Genomic DNA, 21,660 nt, shown 5'->3' with positions numbered 1-21,660 from the left:
GGTGCACCAGAAACACAGATCAAAACACAGCTAAACATTAAGGTGACGGCGCACCTACAAAAAAGTTAAAAAAAAAAAAAAAAAAGTGCCGCACCATACAGCATGAACTACAAAAACACCATAAAACTCAGATAGACTAACCGACCACACGTTTCAACTAGCAGATAGCCGATGCTACAATAAAAACCCCAGCCAGATCTGGCGTCGTTAAATTAAATAAAGATGTTCTTGCCTATTTGAAGCAAAGTCTGCGCCTCCCGTTTCGTCAAAGTCCCGGCACAGTCCCCTCAGCCTCTGGTCTGTCATCACCCAGCACCGAGGCCGGTTTTAGGGGGGGCAGGGGTGGGCTATGCCCACCCAAACGTGCATCCCAGCTGCACTACCAGCTATGCCACCGTGTCCCCATTCTTTTTACATATTAGAAAATGTAGTATGAATCACAAACTGTATGTTCATAATTTTTGTGTGTAAAATAAAACATAAACAGTGTATTTTTAATTATTTGAATATTGTTGTTACATCATAATTTAACTGCATAGTGCTATTTTCAAGTTTAACCCTGACCTGTGCAGATTCACATGGACTGCTGCTGTAAAGACAAAAAAGTGCTCAGGAATTAAAACTCTAAAACCACAGTATCACCAAAATACTTCATTTATGTTTCAACATAATAGAGTTCATAATAACATACTTGTACATAACTCCATAATTCATACAAAGTGGACTGAACCTTTTTTACAAATACATTTTGTGCAATTTGCTGCACCGCCCATATATATCACTCTACTCCAATAAGATAATAGGATGAACATGCTTGCAGATATGGTCTTCGTATTTTATTAGATCTGAAGAACATTAATCACTTATAATTGACAAATAGAGGATGATGTTATCAAAGCATGCATAGATATTGAGATTTTACATGAGAGATCAACTGCAATTTACAAAAGACTGAAGAATGCTGTTCCTTAAAAAAAGAAAATGAGAAAAAAAGACGTAATTGGACACAGAATTGGTTCTCAGCTATAGGTGAACTTTGTCGAGCTGACCCTAAAGTATATACCCAGAAATGTTCTACATAGTTTAGTATTTCTTGCATTGAAATAATGACTGGTGGGATTTCTAGTTAAACTTCTGTAAAACGCAGCTTTTATTCAGACAGATGTCGCTTTCAGCTGGCTAGGCACATACCTGTACAAAAACTCTGAAAACGAATGTAACAGTTTTCATTTGAACACCATAAAAACCATTTACACCACACTCAAACCAAGTCAAACCCACTGAAACATAAATCAAGTTTTTTGAATGTACAAAGAGCTGATGAAAATATGCAATTCACAACCCTAAAGCTCAGTGTAGATAGCAGAAAACTCTTTGTCATCACATTCTGGTGATATTTCTTTAGATTTTAGTGACTTGGGTATTATTCTGAAAATGGCCTATTAATTGAGTTGATAGAAGAAGCCAAAAGTACCTAAACAGCATACTATACTCCTTATCAAGCAATGCTTTGAACCTCAGTTTTATTGAAGTGGAAAGTTCAGCTTCGCCCAGTTTGATCCCACTGAGTGCAAGTGAGGTATTGTTTCCTGTACTTGTTGAAATATTCAATGGTTTGCTGTTCTCAGTAAGAAATGACAAAAATCTCAGTCAAGGAACAGAAGAGGAGCTGTCAAACTCCAGTGAAGTATGTTCCATACCACCATAGCCATTCATCTTCTTCAGCTTTAGTTGGTCAATGTGGGTAAGACCCTGGGTCTCCAGGACTGCCTCTTTCTTAGAGAACATCCAGCTGATCTCCATGAAAGTCTTATTCTTGGTCTCTGGGATTACAATATAAACGTAGATGGCAACAGTCACACAAATGGTTGCAAACACCAAGTAGCAGTAAGACCCAGCAGACCTCTGATTGTTGGATTTGGCAGATGGTTGGACAATGATTGGAAAGAGAGAGAAAAGGAGGAGAAACATGAATTTAAATTCAGGGTCTCGAATACGTCACAAATTGTCATCAAAACTCACTGTTCAGATACAAATTAGCTGCCTTTATTTGCAGAACATTCAAAAGAAAAACCCAAAACTTAAGGCAGCTGTATCCATTCATAGGTTTTCAAGTGTAAGTGAAAGCATTACAAACATAAAAAAACACAACCACCAGAAGGGGGCATTGCTTCCAAAAAGAGAAAGCTTTAAACATTGTCAAAAGACAAGGAGATGGGGTTGAAATTATAATAAATACACACTGAGATTAAAAGAACAGAGATGCAGAGAGCATAATTCACCTGTAAAAAGGGGAACACAAAGCCCACAGTGAAGTTGGACAGCCAGTTGAGTGACCCCCCAATGATATAGGCAGCTGGGCGATGAGACTGTTTAAACAATTCTGCTGTGATCAAGAAGGGAACCCCCGCTGGAACAGGAACAAAGCAAAACATATAAAAACACCATTGCTTATCAATCGTCTTTATTGACTGTTGTTATGTCATTGGAGTTTAACAATAAAATCACAATAGTGACTAACATGTGCGCTACAATTGGATGTGATCCTGAATCCAACATGCATGTATAAAGCTTATTATTCATCATTGATAGAGGATAATAAAAATAACCCACATTTTCTGTTCAGCACTGTAGCCTGCAGCTCTCAGTAGTGAAGACTTTCTAAACTATGAGTTTCTTTAACAGTAAAATCATCAGAATTAGAGAAGAAATCAACAAGGCCCAGCTGGTAAAACGCTGGGTGGGCATTTCTTCACCTTTAGCGAGTTCCTTAGACTCTGACTTGACTCTAGACTGTTTCGATTCTATAGACCTCCCTGACCTTACCTCAGTAGTCTATAGAGCTAAATCCTCCATGTATTTTTCTCTTATTGGCACAAAAATACATTAGAGTTTAGGAAGATTAGGAACATCCTCTCCCAGAGTGATGCGGAAAAATACATTTGTTTGTAAAAACAATTGTATCTTCTAGACTAGATTACTGTAAGGTGTTATTAGCGGGATGTCCAAGTAATTCGCCGAATAGGCTCCAGCTGATCTCAAAATGCAGCAGCGTGAATGCTGACAGGAATCAGCAAGAAAGAAGTCGTCTTTCCAGTGTGATGGAGGTCTGAGCATATGTGCTAAGACTGCTGCCCCCATCCATCCATCCATCCATCCATTTTCTTCCGCTTATCCGGAACCGGGTCGTGGGGGCAGCAGTCTCAGCAGAGATGCCCAGACTTCACCCCAGACACTTCCTCCAGCTCTTCCGGGGGGAGTCCGAAATGTTCCCAGGCCAGCCAAGAGACATATAGTCTCTCCAGCTTGTCCTGGGTCTTCCCCGGGGTCTCCTCCCGGAGGGACATGCCTGGAACACCTCCCTAGGGAGGAGGGACATGCCTGGAACACCTCCCTAGGGAGGCGTCCAGGAGGATCCGGTACAGATGCCCAAGCCACCTCAGCTGACTCCTCACAATGTGAAGGAGCAGCGGCTCGACTCCGAGCTCCTCCCGGGTGACCGAACTCCTCACCCTATCTCTGAGGGAGCGTCCAGCCACCCTGCGGAGGAAACTCATCTCGGCCGCTTGTATCTGCGATCTTATCCTTTTGGTCACTACACAAAGTTCATGACCATAGGTGAGGGTAGGTGCGTAGATTGACCGGTAAATTGAGAGCTTCGCCTTTCGACTCAGCTCTTTCTTCACCACGACGGTCCGGTACATCGACCACATAACTGCGGATGCTGCAGCGATCCGTCAGTCAATCTCCCGCTCCATCGTTCCCTTACTCGTGAACAAGACCCCGAGATACAGTCTCCAGAACGGAGCCAGGATTTTTTATCAGTTTGTTCATTCTCTTTAAATCACCTCCTTCCTTCCTTAGGAAGTAAAGTCCTTTCTCATAAAGGGCATCGGTGATTTAGCTCCAGTCCAGTCTGTTGTCAAGTCTACCTCCATCTCTTCTCCCATTATGGAAATAGTATTTGACTTGTCCTGCTCTGCTGTCTGCAGTCATCTCATTTGTCTTGTTCATGTTCAACATTAGAAGACTGTTCCCACACCATGGCACAAAACCTTTTTTTTAATAAGTGGATTATTAAACTACTTTACCTTTACAAATAAATTTGAGCTGACTTTGTTTTGCAACAGTGTGGACGATACTTTTAGCTCTGCAGTCATCTGTATTAGGGATGCTGTATCTGTTCAGCACAAAGATTTCCACTGTCACAGGTGTCTTAGTGCTGCTCAGTGGAAACTTTACTTCCATCATTTTGTGTTATTTTAAAGAAATGGTTGAACAACTTGCCTGGTCCAATACAGAAGCCAGCGATGATGCCAACCACACAGCAGACGCTGATGTAGCGCATGAATGACAAATGCGTCTGTGAGGAGAATAAACAGGATGATGTTGAAAACCCAGTTATTTCTCTCTACCTGTCTCTAACACCTTTTCATACCTAACCTCATTGCTAAGCCAGAGTTCGCTCCCATTGAACACCTGAAAAATGTATTCATTCATTCATTCATTCATTCATTCATTCATTCATTCATTCATTCATTCATTCATTCATTCATTCATTCATTTATTCATTCATTCATTCATTTATTCAATCATTCATTGATTTTCCTCCTCCTTTGTTTCCAGCTTTGCATCAATTTCTCTTATTTTAAAATGTGGTGAATAGAAAAAAACTGTAAGTTCTGAAAGTCGGTGTTTTTTTTCACAATTTTTACTCCAACAGCAAGAAATCTTTGAAGATTTTTTTATATTATCAGTAGATTTTATTATTGTAGAAATTATGACCATATTTTAAATCACCGGACAAAAAGGGAACGTGCATCTGTCGATTAGCCTGGATGTCTAATGAATACTGATACAAGCATCTTATTTGAATGAGAAGCAACTGTATGATTTTATCTACTACTTTATATTGAGCAATAATATTTTCTCAATTTTTTTGACAAAACATTCACCGCTATGAATAAGTGAGTTGCTGATATTCTCACTAACACACTTACTTGTAAAAGGAGTGCTAAAGTAATTCCAGAACAGCAGACGCCCATCACTGCAAACCCTCCAATCATGAGGGGCCTCCTGCCCAGTTTCTCAATGGTGAAACACTGTGAGAGATTTAAAGCTGGTATTAGGTACTCTTAAATGAACCCACACCACATACCACAAGAAAGAAAGAACAAAAACAACAGTGTACTACTACTGTCAGTTAACAGACGCTTTTATCCAAAGCCAAACAAAGTGTAGTTGTATGTGGGATAAAAAAAGATTTTCACCAACAATATCCCTTCTTGTTTTCTATTTCATGATTACCCCAATGAGTCCAGCGATGATCTCTATAATTCCTGTCCCTGCTGTGGTATACTGGATCTCTGGAACTGGGATACCTGCATTCTTAAAGATGTCATTGGTATAAAACCAGATCTGTGGTAAAAACAAGAACAAATAAATAAATAAATATATATATATATATATATATATATATATATATATATATATATATATATATATATATATATATATATATATATATATATACACACATATATATATATATATAAGCAAAGCAAACAATATTTTCCACAAAGGCAAACTACTTTTTAAAATATGTTTGTGCTTTTTACTACACCAAATGTGGGGCTGTGCCGCAAGTGGTCCTTGGACTAAAAAAGTCTAATATAAGCACATTGTTGTTGTACATTCCACTCTGAACTCCTCTAGCCAGAGAAATTTGTTCAGTGTTCAAGTTCGCACACCCAGGCTAGGCTGCCATGCTCTTTATGATACATATATTAGTTTAAAAATAAACAACCTGATCTCACAAAAATCCGTGAAACGCCCACGACCTCTCAACACTATTTTCCGTGGCACCAGCACGGAAAGTGGTACATTCCGTGTGAGCACCACAGATATTGTACCTATGCGAAGTCAATTGGGATCCGTTGTCGTGATATATACACAGATTATTACATTATTATTATGTATATATTATTCTTTATTATAGTGGCTAAGTTATGAGTTTTTGACGCGCAAGTTACTGTTTGTTACTGTCATTTTGTAAAAGCACGTTTTTAACACTGTTTAAACGTTAAAGTGTTTTAATGGTGTTTTGATGATTTTTTAACAGTATTTTGACGGGGAGTATTTAACCATGTTTTCTAGTATTTAACGTAAATTCGAGTATTTAACCGTGTTGTTTGCTGTCGCCATGACGACGGAGGTGGTGTAAGTGATGTGAAATTATTATTTTTAGCACAAACCACAACCTTTCCTACTTCTAACCAATCATAAGTGGTGCATTAACCTAACCAGACCTTAAACAGAGCGTCGTCCAGCCACAAAATATCATTTTTAATTGCTTTTGAACCAGGAAGTGGAGACAGGCAATATTTAAATTCATTGTTTTAACCATTCTCCCATTTCATCACTACAGGGAATTCCCTGGGCGTCTCCTCTACGCCAGAGTGACGAGAGGGGATCCTGATCACGTGACGAGTGCCCATGACGTTAAATTAAGTATCCTAAATAAACAAACATATTTACAATTCGTTAACAGACATCATCTCTATAAAATGTAGTTACTAATTCAGATGCACTACATAATAGATATATTCAATTGATATGTTTTTTAAAACGTTTTTATACGTTAGGGTTAACCCAAACTAATGTGACTACAAATATGGCGCTGATTAGCATAAAGCTGTATAGCATGACTCTAGGGAAATGTAGTTCTTAGCAATTTTTTTTTTCAAAGAAATGGAGGTTGTTAATACAAAAATAAGAGTGCATAGTAGTTTAAAGGCATGAAACACACATTTGTGTAAATATATAATTGTTAAATGTGTGACAATTAATTTTAACCATGTTTTACCCCTTAACCATGTAATACCTTATAATATTCTATAATCCTGACTATGTAGGATCATTCTGGAGGTTTTTTTTTTGGGGGGGGGGGGGGAGTAAATCACTTAAAATACAGCAATGTTACTGTATGTCATTCTGACCCAGGATGTATTTGTTATGTAAAATAAGGTATATTCTAGCCCAAATCACAATGTATGACTGTAATTAGGAAAAACATCAATACATTGAAAGATTAGTCCCACCAAAGAATTACAAAAAAAAACGTTTTTTTTTTTGTTTTTTGTTTTATCCAGGCTGGAGACATAAGGTTCAGAAATCTATACCTGACAGAGGATGCGACCCAACAGGGGTAACAATGAAACTTAATCCTATGACAAAACCAAATACATTTTTGGAAAGGCCTTGACCTGTAGATTAACATAAGTCAGAATGAAGCTCATACATGCCTCCTGCTTTGAAATAATGACCATTGAACCTTCACCTTGATGCATTTTTAAAGGCTTATGATTATGCGATAAAAGGGACTATAGACATGAAACCAACTGTTATGGAGTAGTCATCCCTAGGTGGCACTATAATATGAGGGTAAAACATGGTTAAAATTAATTTTCAAACATTTAACAATTATATATTTAAAATATATGTACACAAATGTGTGTATCATGCCCTTAAACTACTATGTGCACTCTTATTTTAGTATTATTATTTAGGGAAATGTAAGAACTACATTTCCCTTGAGTCATGCTATACAGCAGTATGCTAATCAGCACCAAATTTGTAGTCACATTAGTTTGGGTTAACCCTAACCTATAAAAACGTTTTAAAAAACCTATATCAATTGAATATATCTATTATGTAGTCCATCTGAATTAGTAACTACATTTTATAGAGATGAGGTATGTTAAGGAATTGTAAATATGTCTATTTATTTAGAATACTTAATTTAACATCATAAATTACATTGATGTATTCACAGTGATTCAATATAAGTTGTAAATGTACCTGTGTACGGTTTATTTTAATATTTACCGTTCAAAAGCACAACATATTTAACCATTTACTTCCACGTCCATAGCAACAGTAATCAATGACTGACATGGTACCAGAAGTAAACTCAACTAGACGACATGGATTTAAAACCACCGGAAAGTTTGAAACTGACGGGGAATGTCGACGAGAACTGGCGCACCTACCAACAGCAGTTTCACCTGTATGTTGCGGCTATGGGACTTGAGACAAAGCCGGACGCAAGAAAGATAGCGTTACTGCTGACGATAGCAGGGCCACAGGCCATAGAGGTATTTAACACGTTCGTGTTTGACACTCCTGAAGATAGTGAAAAGTTGGATGTAGTGCTTAGTAAATTCGACCCTCACTGTTCTCCGAAGAAGAACACGTACGAGAGGTACGTGTTTCGGTCTCGTACACTTGCGGCTGAAGGCGCAGTCCTGCAACTTCGCGACGTTGAAGGGCTCCATGATCCGGGACCAGATTGTCTTTGGCGTGTAGGATAAAAAGCTCAGAGAGAAGCTACTCCGGGAGATGGAGCTGATGCTGGCAGGAGCCATTAAGATCTGCCAGGCGAGTGAGGGAGTGAACGTCCTCCCAAAAGCATGTGAGGACGTTCAGCGAGATGTCTGCAGTCGCCTCGGTGCAGAGCGAGGGCACGGCAGCGTTTACAGCATTGTCGTATCAGCGGAAAGACGGCGCACACAGTTGGAGGATGTGATGATATATTGATATATAAGTGCTGCGGCTCGCAGCACAAGCCTAGACAGTGTCCAGCCTTTGGTAAGCAATGCTCTAGTTGCCAAGGCAAGAATCATTTAGCTAAACAATGCTTCTCCAAACGGAAAGAGGGGGAGAAAGGAAAAACTGTAAACTTAGTAGATGAGCCTGATCTCAGTGACACGTTCTTTGTTGGAATGGTGAATTGTGAAAGTGAACAAATAAATAAACCAGACAATGTAAATTATGTCAATAGAGAAGATAACTGGATAGCTCCTATAATGATAAATGGGACTGTAGTCAGCATGAGATTGGACACTGGTGCGAAAGCAAATCTGATAAGCATATGTGATGTAAAGGCAATGGAAAATAAGCCACAAATAAAATGAAAAGAATCTGGACTGAAAGACTACAATGGGCGGCCAATCAAATGTTTGGGCACATGCAGGTAGAGTATCACAGTTAAAGGGAAAGTGCACAACCTATTCTTCTTCGTTTTGAATGCGGGATGCATTTCTGGGTGACAGAGCCTGTGAGGAACTGGGGCTTGTGAAAAGAGTATATTGCATCATCCCAACCATAAACCCAACAAATGACTCTATGGACACAATCGTTCAGAACTTTCTAGATGTTTTCAAGAGTTTTGGTGTTTTACCCTTCACATATAAAATACAGTTGAAAGAAGGTGCCCAACCAGTTGTGCATGCAGCACGTAGAGTTCCGGTCCCATTGAAACATGGCCTAAAGAAAGAACTCGACAGAATGATCATGCTGGGGGTGATCAAAAAGGTTAATAAGCCTACAGACTGGGTCAACTCAATGGTCATCACAAAGAAAAAGAATGGTGAGTTGAGAATATGTATGGACCCCAAAGATCTAAATGAGAGCATAAAGCGTGAACATTATCAAATACCTATACGTGAAGAGATCATCAGTGATATGTCAGGTGCAAGCTACTTCACACAGCTTGACGCCTCACAAGGCTTCTGGCTGCTGAAACTGAATGAAAGAAGCACAAGGTACTGCACCTTTAGGCCCTGTCCCAATACTCCCACTACCCCTCGTTTTCATTCCTACCCCTAAATTATGTGCGTTCCTGTGAGGGTAGTGGTGTCCCAATTCCTCTTTCCACCTAGTGGTAGTGAAGAAAAGTAGTGTAGTGGCTATGAATCTTTCCCTACGGATGTAGGGAGTTCCGATCCTCACTAGCTGATCTAGGGACAAAAAAAATTCCCAGAATGCTTTTCGTCGTCATTTGCGGACTGAATCCAAAAAAAAACAAACATGGCGGACATTTCTTATTTTTTAGTGAATAAAATCAATATTCTGAGTTAGTTTCTGCATAAAAATGCGTTTTGATTACATTTTTTTTTTCCTTTTTTTATCCCTGTTTTTTCACCCATTTTATCACCCAGTGCTCCTACCTAGACAGTCCTGGGCATTGCCATCCTCTACCAACCCCAGTGCCCTGCACTGAGCTCAGGTCTCCTCCTTAACCTGAGGAGGAGCAGGCCGCATCTTTTCACCAGGCAGGGTGGGGCTTCTCCGGCCGGACGTAGCGCATGGAAGGATCACGTTATTCCGGCCGGATCCTCCCCACCCCATCTGACGCCCCGGTTGGCCAGAGGGGGCATGTATAGCCCAGGACTGTGTGCATGTTTTTGTGAAGGTAGCTCACCTTGCTACCCAAGGGAACACGGGGAGAATATTGCAAACTCCACACAGAAAGGCCCTTTCGCCTTTTTGCACGCTTTATTTGTATTTGTTTTAACTTGTTGTTTAACTTGTCTCTCTTTTATATTTTTAGCCGGGGGACTGCCAATGGAAACTAGCTCTGTAGCTAAAATTGGGTGCATTTCCATTTTTAATTCTAAATGTATATGAATGTACACTGTCTCTTCCCAAATAAACTGAATTGAATTGAATTGAACCCCACCCAGGGTGTGGGCACTGAAGTCATGGGGGAACTAACACGCACTTCAGTGCCCACAGCGTCCCCGGTGGGAATTGAACCCAGGACCTTCTTGCTGTGAGACGGCTGCACTACCAGCTGCGGCACCGTGCCCCTATTGATTACATTTATAGCGAGAAATATATATTTTACTTTCATAATATTCACTCAGTGAATGTATATAATCAATCGCTTGCCCGTTGTTGCGAAGTCTTTTTCAAACCTCGCCAGAATAAAGGCTGATTTATGGGTCCGCGTTACACCAACGCAGAGCCTACAGCGTAGGTTACGTAACCTCGCTTGCCCGTAGGCTCTGCGTCGATTTAACGCAGACCCATAAATCAGCTCCGGAGCCGGCAGGCAGAAATCTCCAAATTTTCGGAGCAAATTTCTTATCAGGCGTAGCTACAACTGTTAGATTTCATCTATTAAACCAACATTTATCTTCCTAAATTATTTATTTCAGCCAGCGGTAATTCTCAACAGAGCTGCAGGTTTCTCCCCCGGGACAACGGCGCAGGTTGACCCGGCAATCACGTCTGTACTCCAGCTGCTGCGCTCCGGACCGGCGGCTCTTCTCATCTCCGAAAACATCGGGTCAAATTTCTTAACAGGCGTTATTTGCATAAACTGAGCCCAGGTTGGGGATCTTAACGGTTACTTTTACGCCTGAAAAAATATTAAAACTTAATAAAGTGGCATATTAACAGCGCTACACCTGAAATTAAAACAGCTTTTGGCTCTCAGCTTCCTGATTTTAGGGGTGGTGCTGAAAGTAGGGGTAGTATATTGGGACAGGGCCCTGGGAAGATTTCAAGTGCCCTAAAATCTGTCCCTTCTTTTTTAGGGGTAGTGAAAGAAAGTAGGGCTAGTGAAAGAAAGTAGGGCTAGTGAAAGAAAGTAGGGGGAGTATTGGGATTGGCCTTAATATGCCCTTCAGCAGACACGGCTTTCTCAGACTGCCTTTTGGAATAAAGTCAGCACCTGAAATATCACAGAGCGATGGAGCAGATCATCGAGGGCTTGTATGGAGTTCAAGTCTACATTGATGACATCATCATATAGGGATCCACAGCCCAAGAGCACAATGAGAGACTGAACAGCGTTATGGAACGCATACAAAAGTATGGACTAAAACTCAACAAGAGTAAATGTGAGTTTGGCGTTCAAGAGATCCTGTTCCTAGGAGACAAGCTGTCTGCACGTGGTGTACAACCAGATCAAGAAAAAATACATGCAATACAGAACAAGGCCCACGGACAAAACAGGTGTGCTACGCATCATGGGGATGGTCAATTTCATCGGTAAATTAATTCCCAATCTGACAGCAAAGACATCATGCATACGAGAGCTTCTGCACAGAGACTGTGAGTTCAAATGGACAGTGAAACATAAACATGAGTGGCAAAATCTCAAGAACACACTGACCACAACACCTGTGTTGTCATTTTATGACCGCACGAAGAGGATAAAAGTGTCAACAGATGTTTCCAAAGATGGTATTGGAGCTGTTCTACTCCAGGCTGAAGATGAGCACTGGAAACCGGTAGCCTATGCATCCCGAGCTATGACAAAATCTGAATGTCTGGCGTATGGTTTGGAGCGGTTTCATAGCTATGTGTACGGCCTGCCGTCTTTCACAGTCGAGACGGATCCTTGACCTCTGGTTGCCATAATCAAAAAGAATCTGAATTAAATGTCTCCACGGATTCAGCGGTTAATGATGAAGATGCAGAGGTATGATTTTGAACTGATATATACTCCAGGTAAACACCTGGTCCTTGCTGATGCCCTATCCAGAGCAACGTCAGGCGACAGTGTGAGTGCAACAGAAGTGGACATACAGTGCCATGTGAACATGGTGTCGGGAACACTGACTGTGTCTGACACAAAATCAAGACAAACAGCTGAGGCTACAGCGAAGGATGCTGAGCTACAGCATGTCATGAGGAACATGGATGGGGATGGCCAGCTAGTTCATGTCCACAATTTTACCATGTCAGAGGGGAGCTCAGTACTGCGGACGGTCTGCTGTTGAAAAAGGGCAGGATTGTTATTCCACAGACTTTGAGAATGGACTTGTTGCACAGGATACATGAAGGCCATCCCGAGAAGTGCAAAAGGAGGGCGAGAGAGTCTGTTTTCTGGCCCGGACTAAACAAAGACATTGAAACATTCATAAATAAATGTAAAACATGCCAGAAACACAGGAACAAGCAGAGCAAAGAGCCTATAGTGGTTGCGGAGGTGCCAACAGCAACATGGCACAAAGTAGGAATGGACTTGTTTCATCTCAGAGATTATTACAGTCTAAAGACTATTTAGTGGTAGTGGAGTTACTACTCAAACTTCCCTGAGATGGCGCTACTAATAAACTGTACGTCAACCTGTGTCATAACGCATGCAAAATCTATCTTCGCCAGGCATGGCATTCCACACCCTGTGGTTAGCGTCAACGGCCCTTGCTTCAGCAGCAAAGAATGGCAGAAGTTTGCAGTGCAATATGATTTCAATCATGTGACGTCAAGCCCACACTATCCACAGTCAAACGGGCAAGTGGAAAAAGGAGTTCACATTCTCAAGCAACTCCTAGAAAGTAGCTGACAGTGACTCGGATCCGTATTTGGCTTTATTAAGCTACAGAGCATCACCTCTTCAGGGCGGTCTATCACTAGCTGAACTGCTGATGAAGAGGAAGCTCCGAACGACTTTGCCAGGTCATGCAAACAACAAAATAAAGCAAAAGAATCCCTCAAAGATTGAACATAAGTTACGACAACAGAAAATGATGCAAAAGTCATTCTATGACAGAACAACCAAGCATCTTTCTCCACTGACTACCAACAACACAGTCAGGGTTGAGGATGCTGATGGATGGAGTACAAAAGCAACGGTCTTGCAAGAAGTTGCTCCACAATCATACACGGTGAGAACTGAGGAAGGACACATCCTCAGGCGCAATCGTCGCAGTCTGTTAAAGGGGACCTATTATGCAAAACACATTTTTCTTGTTTTAACATATATAGTCTCCCCTCACCCTGCCAACACAGAGAAGGAGTAAAGCAACCAAATTCTGCAGGGTCTGCACACCCCGCCCGGAGGATCCTTCCAGTGTCATGTGACTTCTACGAGCCGTTCAGATTCTGCGGCTATGGTGACGTCACCTGATTTATGGTTCCACATTTCATCAACGCAGAGCCTACGGCATAGGATACGCATCGATTTAACGCAGAACCGTAAATCAGGCTTTAAGATTCGTTTACGCCGTGTAACTGAATGCGAGCGTCCGAATATCAAGTCGAGCTGAGCGTGACATCGGACGCTCTCTGTCCATACTGAAACTGTTAAACTCGCGGCCAGTTAGGACAGTCCAATACAAAAAAAATAAAGCAATGGAATTGATTTTGTCGCAGAAGCTCGCTCGCATGGGACACGCTTTGTGTACGCAGCCGGCTCTTCTCCCCAGAGCGAGGCTTTGTTCCCTCCCCTGCTACACGTCATTGAGGCAGCCAATCAGCGCAGAGCCTCATTATCATATCCCCCCCTCAGAATCCCTCACAGATAATGAGGTTAGAAGCGGTAAAACTAGAGACATGGCCCACAGGCTGAATTTCTGTTTTATGTAGAAAAAAAAAGTTTTAGATTGTTTTTAAGACATTCAAGGCCTGTTTAAAATATAAGCCATAATAGGTCCCCTTTAAAGACTCATCAAGGGACTGTTGATGAGTTCAGTGTAACCTGCGGTGAATCTCAGGTAATTCTCACTCCGGATATGGACTGTGACATTGACTCTCACACACCTGCTCCAAGTGAACCTGAGTTAAGAAGGTCCACAAGAGAAATCAGAAAGCTTGATAGACTGAACTTATTAACAAAGAAAATGCAATATGCATGTTAAAGATGTTGAACAAAATGTATATTGATGGATGGTGGGAATGTGTTCTAAATGGCCTAGTATTGGCTTAGGTTTGAGTTAGCCTATCTGTTAGTTAGCAATCTGATAAACTGTTTATACTGCACATATGTGTCAGGGTTAGATTTCATGAGAAATTGTTTAAATAACTGACACAGCTAATGTGATAATTCATGTTACAGTTTTTCACAATTGTTTAAACACATTTATTGGAACATCAGACACAATGTGCACAACGTGAAACTCATTTTTCAGGTGGCTGAACCAATCCTGCTGAACTCCAAGCACATTTACTGCTCTAGACTCAAATTCCCATTCCATACCACACATTTCTCACAACACTACACACAATTCCCAATATCCTGCACACTCTTCCTGAATTCCCTCTCTTGCTGTTCACACAGAACACACAGTCAATCACATTTCTAAACTCCAAAGGCTGTTGTGCAACATGCAATCAGCAATTTGCCATTGAATTAATATTCATTGATGAAGCGGGGTTCAACCTTGTAAAAAGAAGGCGCCGAGGGATGAATATCATCGGCCAGCGTGCCATCACAGAGGTCCCTGGCCAACATCACGTTATAGAAGTCAGTAGTCAATACAAAGTTGTTTTTTTTGCATGTACATCAAACAAGGACCAAAAGGTGTAAACTGCAGCCAAAGCTTATTTTGTCTACCCTTTTACAGTAACACAATGTAACCACTATAGTGCAAGATTTGAAAAAACATAACAAAATAACTACATGAGAAGAACATACATATATATGAGAGAAAGAAAGAAACAAAGTAAATAAATAAGAAAAAGAAATAAATGTTGCTCAAACTGGACTCAATCACCACAGCGTCCTCCATCACCATGCCACCCTTGGCCCCTACAACACTGCACTTCTTCTAGCTTTCCTACTCATACTGTAAAATATTACATATTTGTTGTTAAAGTAAAGAATTGTGTGTTGTTTTCTATTCGAGTAGCCTATACATATGAATACTATATGGTGATATATTACATCCAACAGCTGAAGGTGTAACACTGAACATACAAATGCATGATTCTACTGAGACATTCATATAGTGTTTTCCATTCATACTATAGTGTCTTCCATTCTGCACATCAGTGTTCAGTGGGTGCTTAGAAATGTCTACTCAAATGATGTATGTGTTTGGCATTTGAGAAGGAAATACCATTTAGTGAAGAGTTAACACTGTTTTGAGGGTAGAGTGTGCTTTTGCAAGAAAAGTGTAGGATTTAGCATTTTGTGTGTGAATTTTGTAATTTGTGTTTAGAGTTTTGAGAAAGTGAGCTAGTCTATCAGGAAATGTGTTTACAGTTTTTTCTGAAAGCTTAGGCGCTAATTATGTTCTTGTAGCACAATTTCTAAAACTATTAACACACATAGCAAAACCACTCACTGAGTTAGCCAAACTAAAAGCACAAATACTGCTTTGCACTCAGTTTGTAATTTTGTAACACACACTTTTCAAAACTGTAGGCACAATTCGCTGCTTACACTCAATTGCCAAATTTCCAAAACACTCCTAGCAAAATTATACACATGTATGGCTATTATTTACACTATTTTGCCAACTGCCTGGCACACTTTCACATGTGAAAACAATTTTAGAGAATTAGTTCACTTTGCAATCAGCCTAAGCACTATGAATAAGCCACAGGTAAGCTGTCTGTGTGGAGTACAATGGAAGGAGCAAGAAGAGTAAGAATCAGAGGAGGCCGAGGAGGAGGACGTGGAGGTGAAAGAGTTGGAGGGAGAGGACGTGGAGGTGAAGAAGCAAGAGGGAGAGGACGTGGAGGTGAAGGAGTTGGAGGAAGAGGACGTGGAGGTGAAGAAGCGAGAGGTTTAGAGGAAGTTAGAGGAAGAGGACAAGGAGGAGCAAGAGGAGGATGAGGAGGAGGAACGGGAAGGGCCAGAGCAGACCCGATATGTCATCATATGGGACAATGTTAGTTTCCATAGGGCTGCTTTGGTCCGCAACTGGTTTACCGATCACCCACTCTTCATGGCACCCAACCTCCCCCCATACTCTCCATTCTTAGTGTAAATCCAATTGAAGAGTTCTTTTCTGCCTGGCGCTGGAAAGTCCACGACCGCCTTCCCCATCAACACGCAGTCCTTTTACAAGCAATGGAGGAGGCATGTGGCAATATTGAGCAAGCATCATGTCAGGCCTGGATACGGCATGCAAGGAGGTATTGTCCCCGGTGCCTTGGACTGGAGGACATCGCATGCGATGTGGATGAGATTTTGTAGCTGGACCCAGAGAGACGGCATGATGTAGGCTGATTGTCTTTTTTTTGTGAATGTATTATTTTGTGTTCTGTGCTGTGTCTTTGTTTTGATGAGTGTGAATAAACACCAATACTTGAAGTTTGGATCCCTGTGTGTTTACAGAACTATGACAAAAGTATGACCTCAAACTGACCTAACCTACCTTGTGCACAGAAAAAGCAAAAGCCAGATGTGTTTTGTATTCATACCATCAGTGTGTAGTTGGCACATTATGTGCTTAGTAAATGATGGCATGTGTTTACTGTCTGATATGAAAACACCATTTTTACTAAGGTGTGAAGAGTTAATCAAGCTGAGTTTGCTTTTGCAAGAGAAATATAAAGTTTTGATAATTTGGTGAAAGGTTTTCTCATTTGTGTGTAGAGTTTAGCAAAAATAGCCAATGTTGCAAAAAATGTGCTTAAGGATTCAGAAAAAACTGTAAACAATTGTGAAAAACTGTAATACATTTTGTCTTAGAAAAAGGAGGATGTTATGATTGGATGTTATTATATGTGTGACCGCTAGGCGGCAGTACTGGCTTGGTAGTCAACGTACTGTGCTATATTAAGGGGTTGAGCAAGACTGCATGAAAACACGTGTATGTTGTTGAGAACGGGAGTTAATAAAAGAAGTTAATAGTTATCAACACGGCCTCATCCTTCAAGCACGAACATGACAATGACCAAACATCCGTGATCAGTGCACTGGTCACTTGATAAGGATCCCCGAATGCCCAGGGCATTCCCTGTGGTTGACAAAATGGGAGAATGGTTAAAAGAATTAATTTAAATATCGCCTGTCTCCACTTCCTGCTTCAAAAGCAATTAAAAATTATATTTTGTGGCTGGACGACGCTCTGGTTAAGGTCTGGTTAGGTTAATGCACCACTTATGATTGGTTAGAAGTAGGAAAGGTTGTGGTTTGTGCTAAAAAATAATAATTTCACATCACTTACGCCACCTCCGTCGTCATGGCGACAGCAAACAACACGGTTAAATACTCGACTTTACGTTAAATACTAGAAAACACAGTTAGATACTTGCCGTCAAAATACTGTTAAAAATCATCAAAACACCATTAAAACACTGTTAAAACAGCATTAAAAACATGCTTTTACAAACTGACAGTAACAAACAGTAACTTGCGTGTCAAAAACTCATAACTTAGCCACTATAATAAAGAATAATATATACATAATAATAATGTAATAATCCGTGTATATATCACGACAACGGATCCCAATTGACTTTGCATAGGTACAATATCCGTGGTGCTCACACGGAATTTTACCATTTCCGTGCTGGTGCCACGGAAAATAGTGGTGAGAGGTCGTGGGCATTTCACGGATTTTTGTGAGATCAGCTTAAAAAAAAACAAACGTATGGACATAAAACAACATGTAACAAATAAAAATCAACAAATCTCGGCTGTTGAGAAACATGCACAAATTCAAATTGATAGCAATATATTATACTGTAAAAGAGAAGAGAAAGAATCAAAACTCTCAAAGATCTATTAGTTAAAAATAGTGCCTTCAATTTAATCTGAAAAGCAGACAGTGTGTTAGCATTTTGAACAAGTTCGCTGGTTGCAAAGAAGAGTTGCCAGACCGCTAAGAGGTGTGCCTTCTATTTTAGTCGTCAAAATTCGGGGAAATACAAGCCAGCATTCTGACTTTAAATAGAAAAGTGTTCCTAGAATCAAGCTTTACTCAAAAAACCGCATGTGGTTGATCAGCTTCTCGCTCACTGTAATTCACATTGTCACATTGTGACGTGCCATGCAAAAATCATTGGGCACTTGTGGATCGCTTGGCTTGTTCTATCTTCTCAAAAATACAAGGAAATCAGAATCAGAATCAGAATCAGCTTTATTGGCCAGGTTCGAACATTGTCCAACAAGGAATTTGATTCGGTTATTTCGCTCTTTGGTAGTAGCAGAAGAGGAACTTCTTCCTCTTCTATCTTGCTCAATTTTCGAGTATAATGAGCTAAAGTGGACAACAGCTCGACAAAAATGCACAAGACAGAACTGGAGGAGAGGTGAGTGAATACAGTAAATCACCACTCCTCCAAACCTGAATAAGTCACTCAAAATTCATTCATTTTATATCTTCTGGTGTCTGGTGTAGATGACCTCATGAAGTTTGGAGGCAATAAGAAAACCAATAACTTTTCACAGCTTTAGGAGAACTTTAAAATTAGTCCGATATGAAAGAATGCTGGTGGAATGTCAAAGGCTCTGCAGTGACGTCGTTGGCCTATGACCTTCCACTTCACCTGAGTTCTCCGTCATCACTCCATATGAGAAGCCACATTACACATAATTCCAGTCTTGAGCTGTGGTGGAACAAAATTCCACCTTAGCTCAAAATATGGGACAGTATGAAAAAATTTATTTAAAGAAGAAAAAAGCATAATTATCACCATTATTCTGACTTTACCTTCTAGGCAGATAATATGAAACCAAGATAATTGTTGCTTTTTTTCCCTCATCAACTTCTTTAATTTAGCAAACATCACAAAAAAAGGGTACGAATACAAATAAGCGCTAGTCAGAAAGTAAAATGAAACAAAATTACTTCATAAATGTGAGTTCAGCATGTGACTGTAATGAGGACCTGAAACAAAATCAGTCTGCATGAAATGCTGAGTGCTAAGACAGGGCCTGTGATTGCACGAGACTGGATCAGTACTGCTGGCAAAGGTCATGCATGCTGGAATTATTAATGGACAAATAAAAAAAAGAGTACATTGAGATCATGGATTAGCTACCATGCATATTGTATTTTGCTTTACTTTAACTAATAACAATTTAGCATAAAGGTAAACATAATGTTGTCTAATTACCAGGAAAAAGTGTACCTCATTGTAAAAACCCAGCAAAGAAGAGTTGCCAGACCGCTAAGAGGTGTGACTCAAAACATCAAATCAAATCTTTATTTTGATTTAATCCATAGTCCCAAAAATTAAAAAGGCATATGTATAAAAAAAAAAAAAACTCCCAATTTCAGAGGAAGACACCTCCACCATGAAAAAACAAACAAACAAACAAATTAACATAAACTCCAGTCCAGTCAGACTGGGTCCTTTCAGGATGCCTATAATTAATGTTTCTATTACAGTTTTACTTTAAAACTAGCAACATTTCAAAACCAATTAAAGCTGCAAGCAGCGATGAACGGGCCCTCGCACTCACGGCCACCGCCCCCCATAAGCATATCAGAAACGAGACCACCCACGACTTCCTATGTCAAACCATTCAAAAGTTATAGCAGAAAAAAGGGACAACCAATCAGAAGAAGGGGCGGGGCTAATTAAGGCCAACGAAGCTTAAGGACTCATTACAGAGTCCCATGACACCACCCACGACTTCCTATGTCAAACCATTCAAAAGTTATAGCAGAAAAAAGGGACAACCAATCAGAAGAAGGGGCGGGGCTAATTAAGGCCAATGAAGGTCAAGGACTCCATAAAGAATCTGATGACCCCACCCAGGACTCCCTATGTCAAACCATTCCAATGTTATAGCAGAAAATCGGGACAACCAATCAGAAGAAGGGGCGGGGCTAATTAAGGCCAACGAAGCTTAAGGACTCATTACAGAGTCCCATGACACTACCCACGACTTCCTATGTCAAACCATTCAAAAGTTATGGCAGATAAAAGTATTCTAGGGGGCGCTGTTGAGCCGTTAGGCCACGCCCATTAATGCAAACCATGAAATATCAAATTTATCGCCAAGTCTGGCTTGCATGCAAAATTTGGTGACTTTTGGAGAACTATCAAATATGGACCAATCACATGAAGGGGGGACACGCCTTTTGGCGTCTAGCGTCGCCACGGTAACACTTTTGAAAGAGAAAATTAATGCGTGGTGTCGCAGGATGGAGACGCACATTTTGATGTATAACACACTTGGGTGCACGTTACGGTTCGGGCTGAATTAACTGCCGAAGGAATGGCATAAATTTCGCCAAAATGACACAATTTATTCAAAATGGCCGACTTCCTGTTCGGTTTCGGCCATGGCGCCAAGAGACTTTTCTTTTAGTTGTGACATGATACAGGTGTGTAGCGATTTTCGTGCATGTACGTCAAACCGTATTGTGGGGCTTGAGGCACAAAGTTTTCTAGGGGGCGCTGTTGAGCCATTTTGCCACGCTCATTAATGTAAACCATGAAATATCAAATGTATCGCCAGGCCTGGCTTGCATGCCAAATTTGGTGCCTTTTGGGGAACTATCAAATATGGACCAATCAGATGAAGGGGGGGTGCGCTTGTTGGCGTCTAGCGTCGCCACGGTAACACTTTTGAAAGAGAAAAGTAATGCGTGTAGTCGCAGGATGGAGACGCACATTTTGATGTATAACACATCTGGGTTCACGATACGGTTCGGGCTGAATTAACTCTCGAAGGAATGGCATATATTGCTCCAAAATTACGCAATTAATTCAGAATGTTCAAAATGGCCGACTTCCTGTTAGGTTTCGGCCATGGCGCCAAGAGACTTTTCTTTTAGTTGCGACATGATACAGGTGTGTACCGATTTTCGTTCATGTACGTCAAACCGTATTATGGGGCTTGAGGCGCAAAGTTTTTTCTGTCGAACCAATCAGATGAAGGGTGGGTGCGCTTTTTGGCGTCTAGCGCCGCCACGGTAACGCTTTTGAAAGAGAAAAGTAATGCGTGTTGTCGCAGGATGGAGACGCACATTTTGATGTATAACACACTTGGGGGCACGTTACGGTTCGGGCTGAATTAACTTTCGAAGGAATGGCATAAATTTCGCCAAAATGACACGACGAATTCAAAATGGCCGACTTCCTGTTCGGTTTAGGGCATGACGCCAAGAGACTTTTCTTTCAGTTGTGCCATGATACAGGTGTGTACCGATTTTCGTGCATGTACGTCAAACC

At 40.8% G+C, this 21,660-nt stretch overlaps 1 protein-coding gene across 1 annotated transcript in view; it reads right to left on the bottom strand.

Annotated features, from left to right (window-relative positions):
• Positions 1–666: 666 nt before the first annotated feature.
• slc2a15a (solute carrier family 2 member 15a) overlaps positions 667–21,660 on the bottom strand; it is an 84,761-nt gene continuing 63,767 nt past the window's right edge. Inside the window, exons 8-12 of the mRNA XM_061745600.1 lie at positions 5,308–5,418; positions 5,001–5,102; positions 4,288–4,363; positions 2,283–2,410; positions 667–1,905 (exon numbers count right to left, since the gene is read on the bottom strand). Coding sequence (XP_061601584.1) covers positions 1,651–1,905; positions 2,283–2,410; positions 4,288–4,363; positions 5,001–5,102; positions 5,308–5,418 — 672 coding nt within the window. The 3' untranslated portion in view covers positions 667–1,650. The remainder of the gene's footprint in view (positions 1,906–2,282; positions 2,411–4,287; positions 4,364–5,000; positions 5,103–5,307; positions 5,419–21,660) is intronic.

The sequence above is a fragment of the Cololabis saira genome, chromosome 17, assembly GCF_033807715.1.
Source record: "Cololabis saira isolate AMF1-May2022 chromosome 17, fColSai1.1, whole genome shotgun sequence".
NCBI classification, from domain to species: Eukaryota; Metazoa; Chordata; class Actinopteri; order Beloniformes; family Belonidae; genus Cololabis; species Cololabis saira.
Note: the sequence above shows the minus strand (reverse complement) of the source record. Positions and strands in the feature narration are given on the sequence as shown.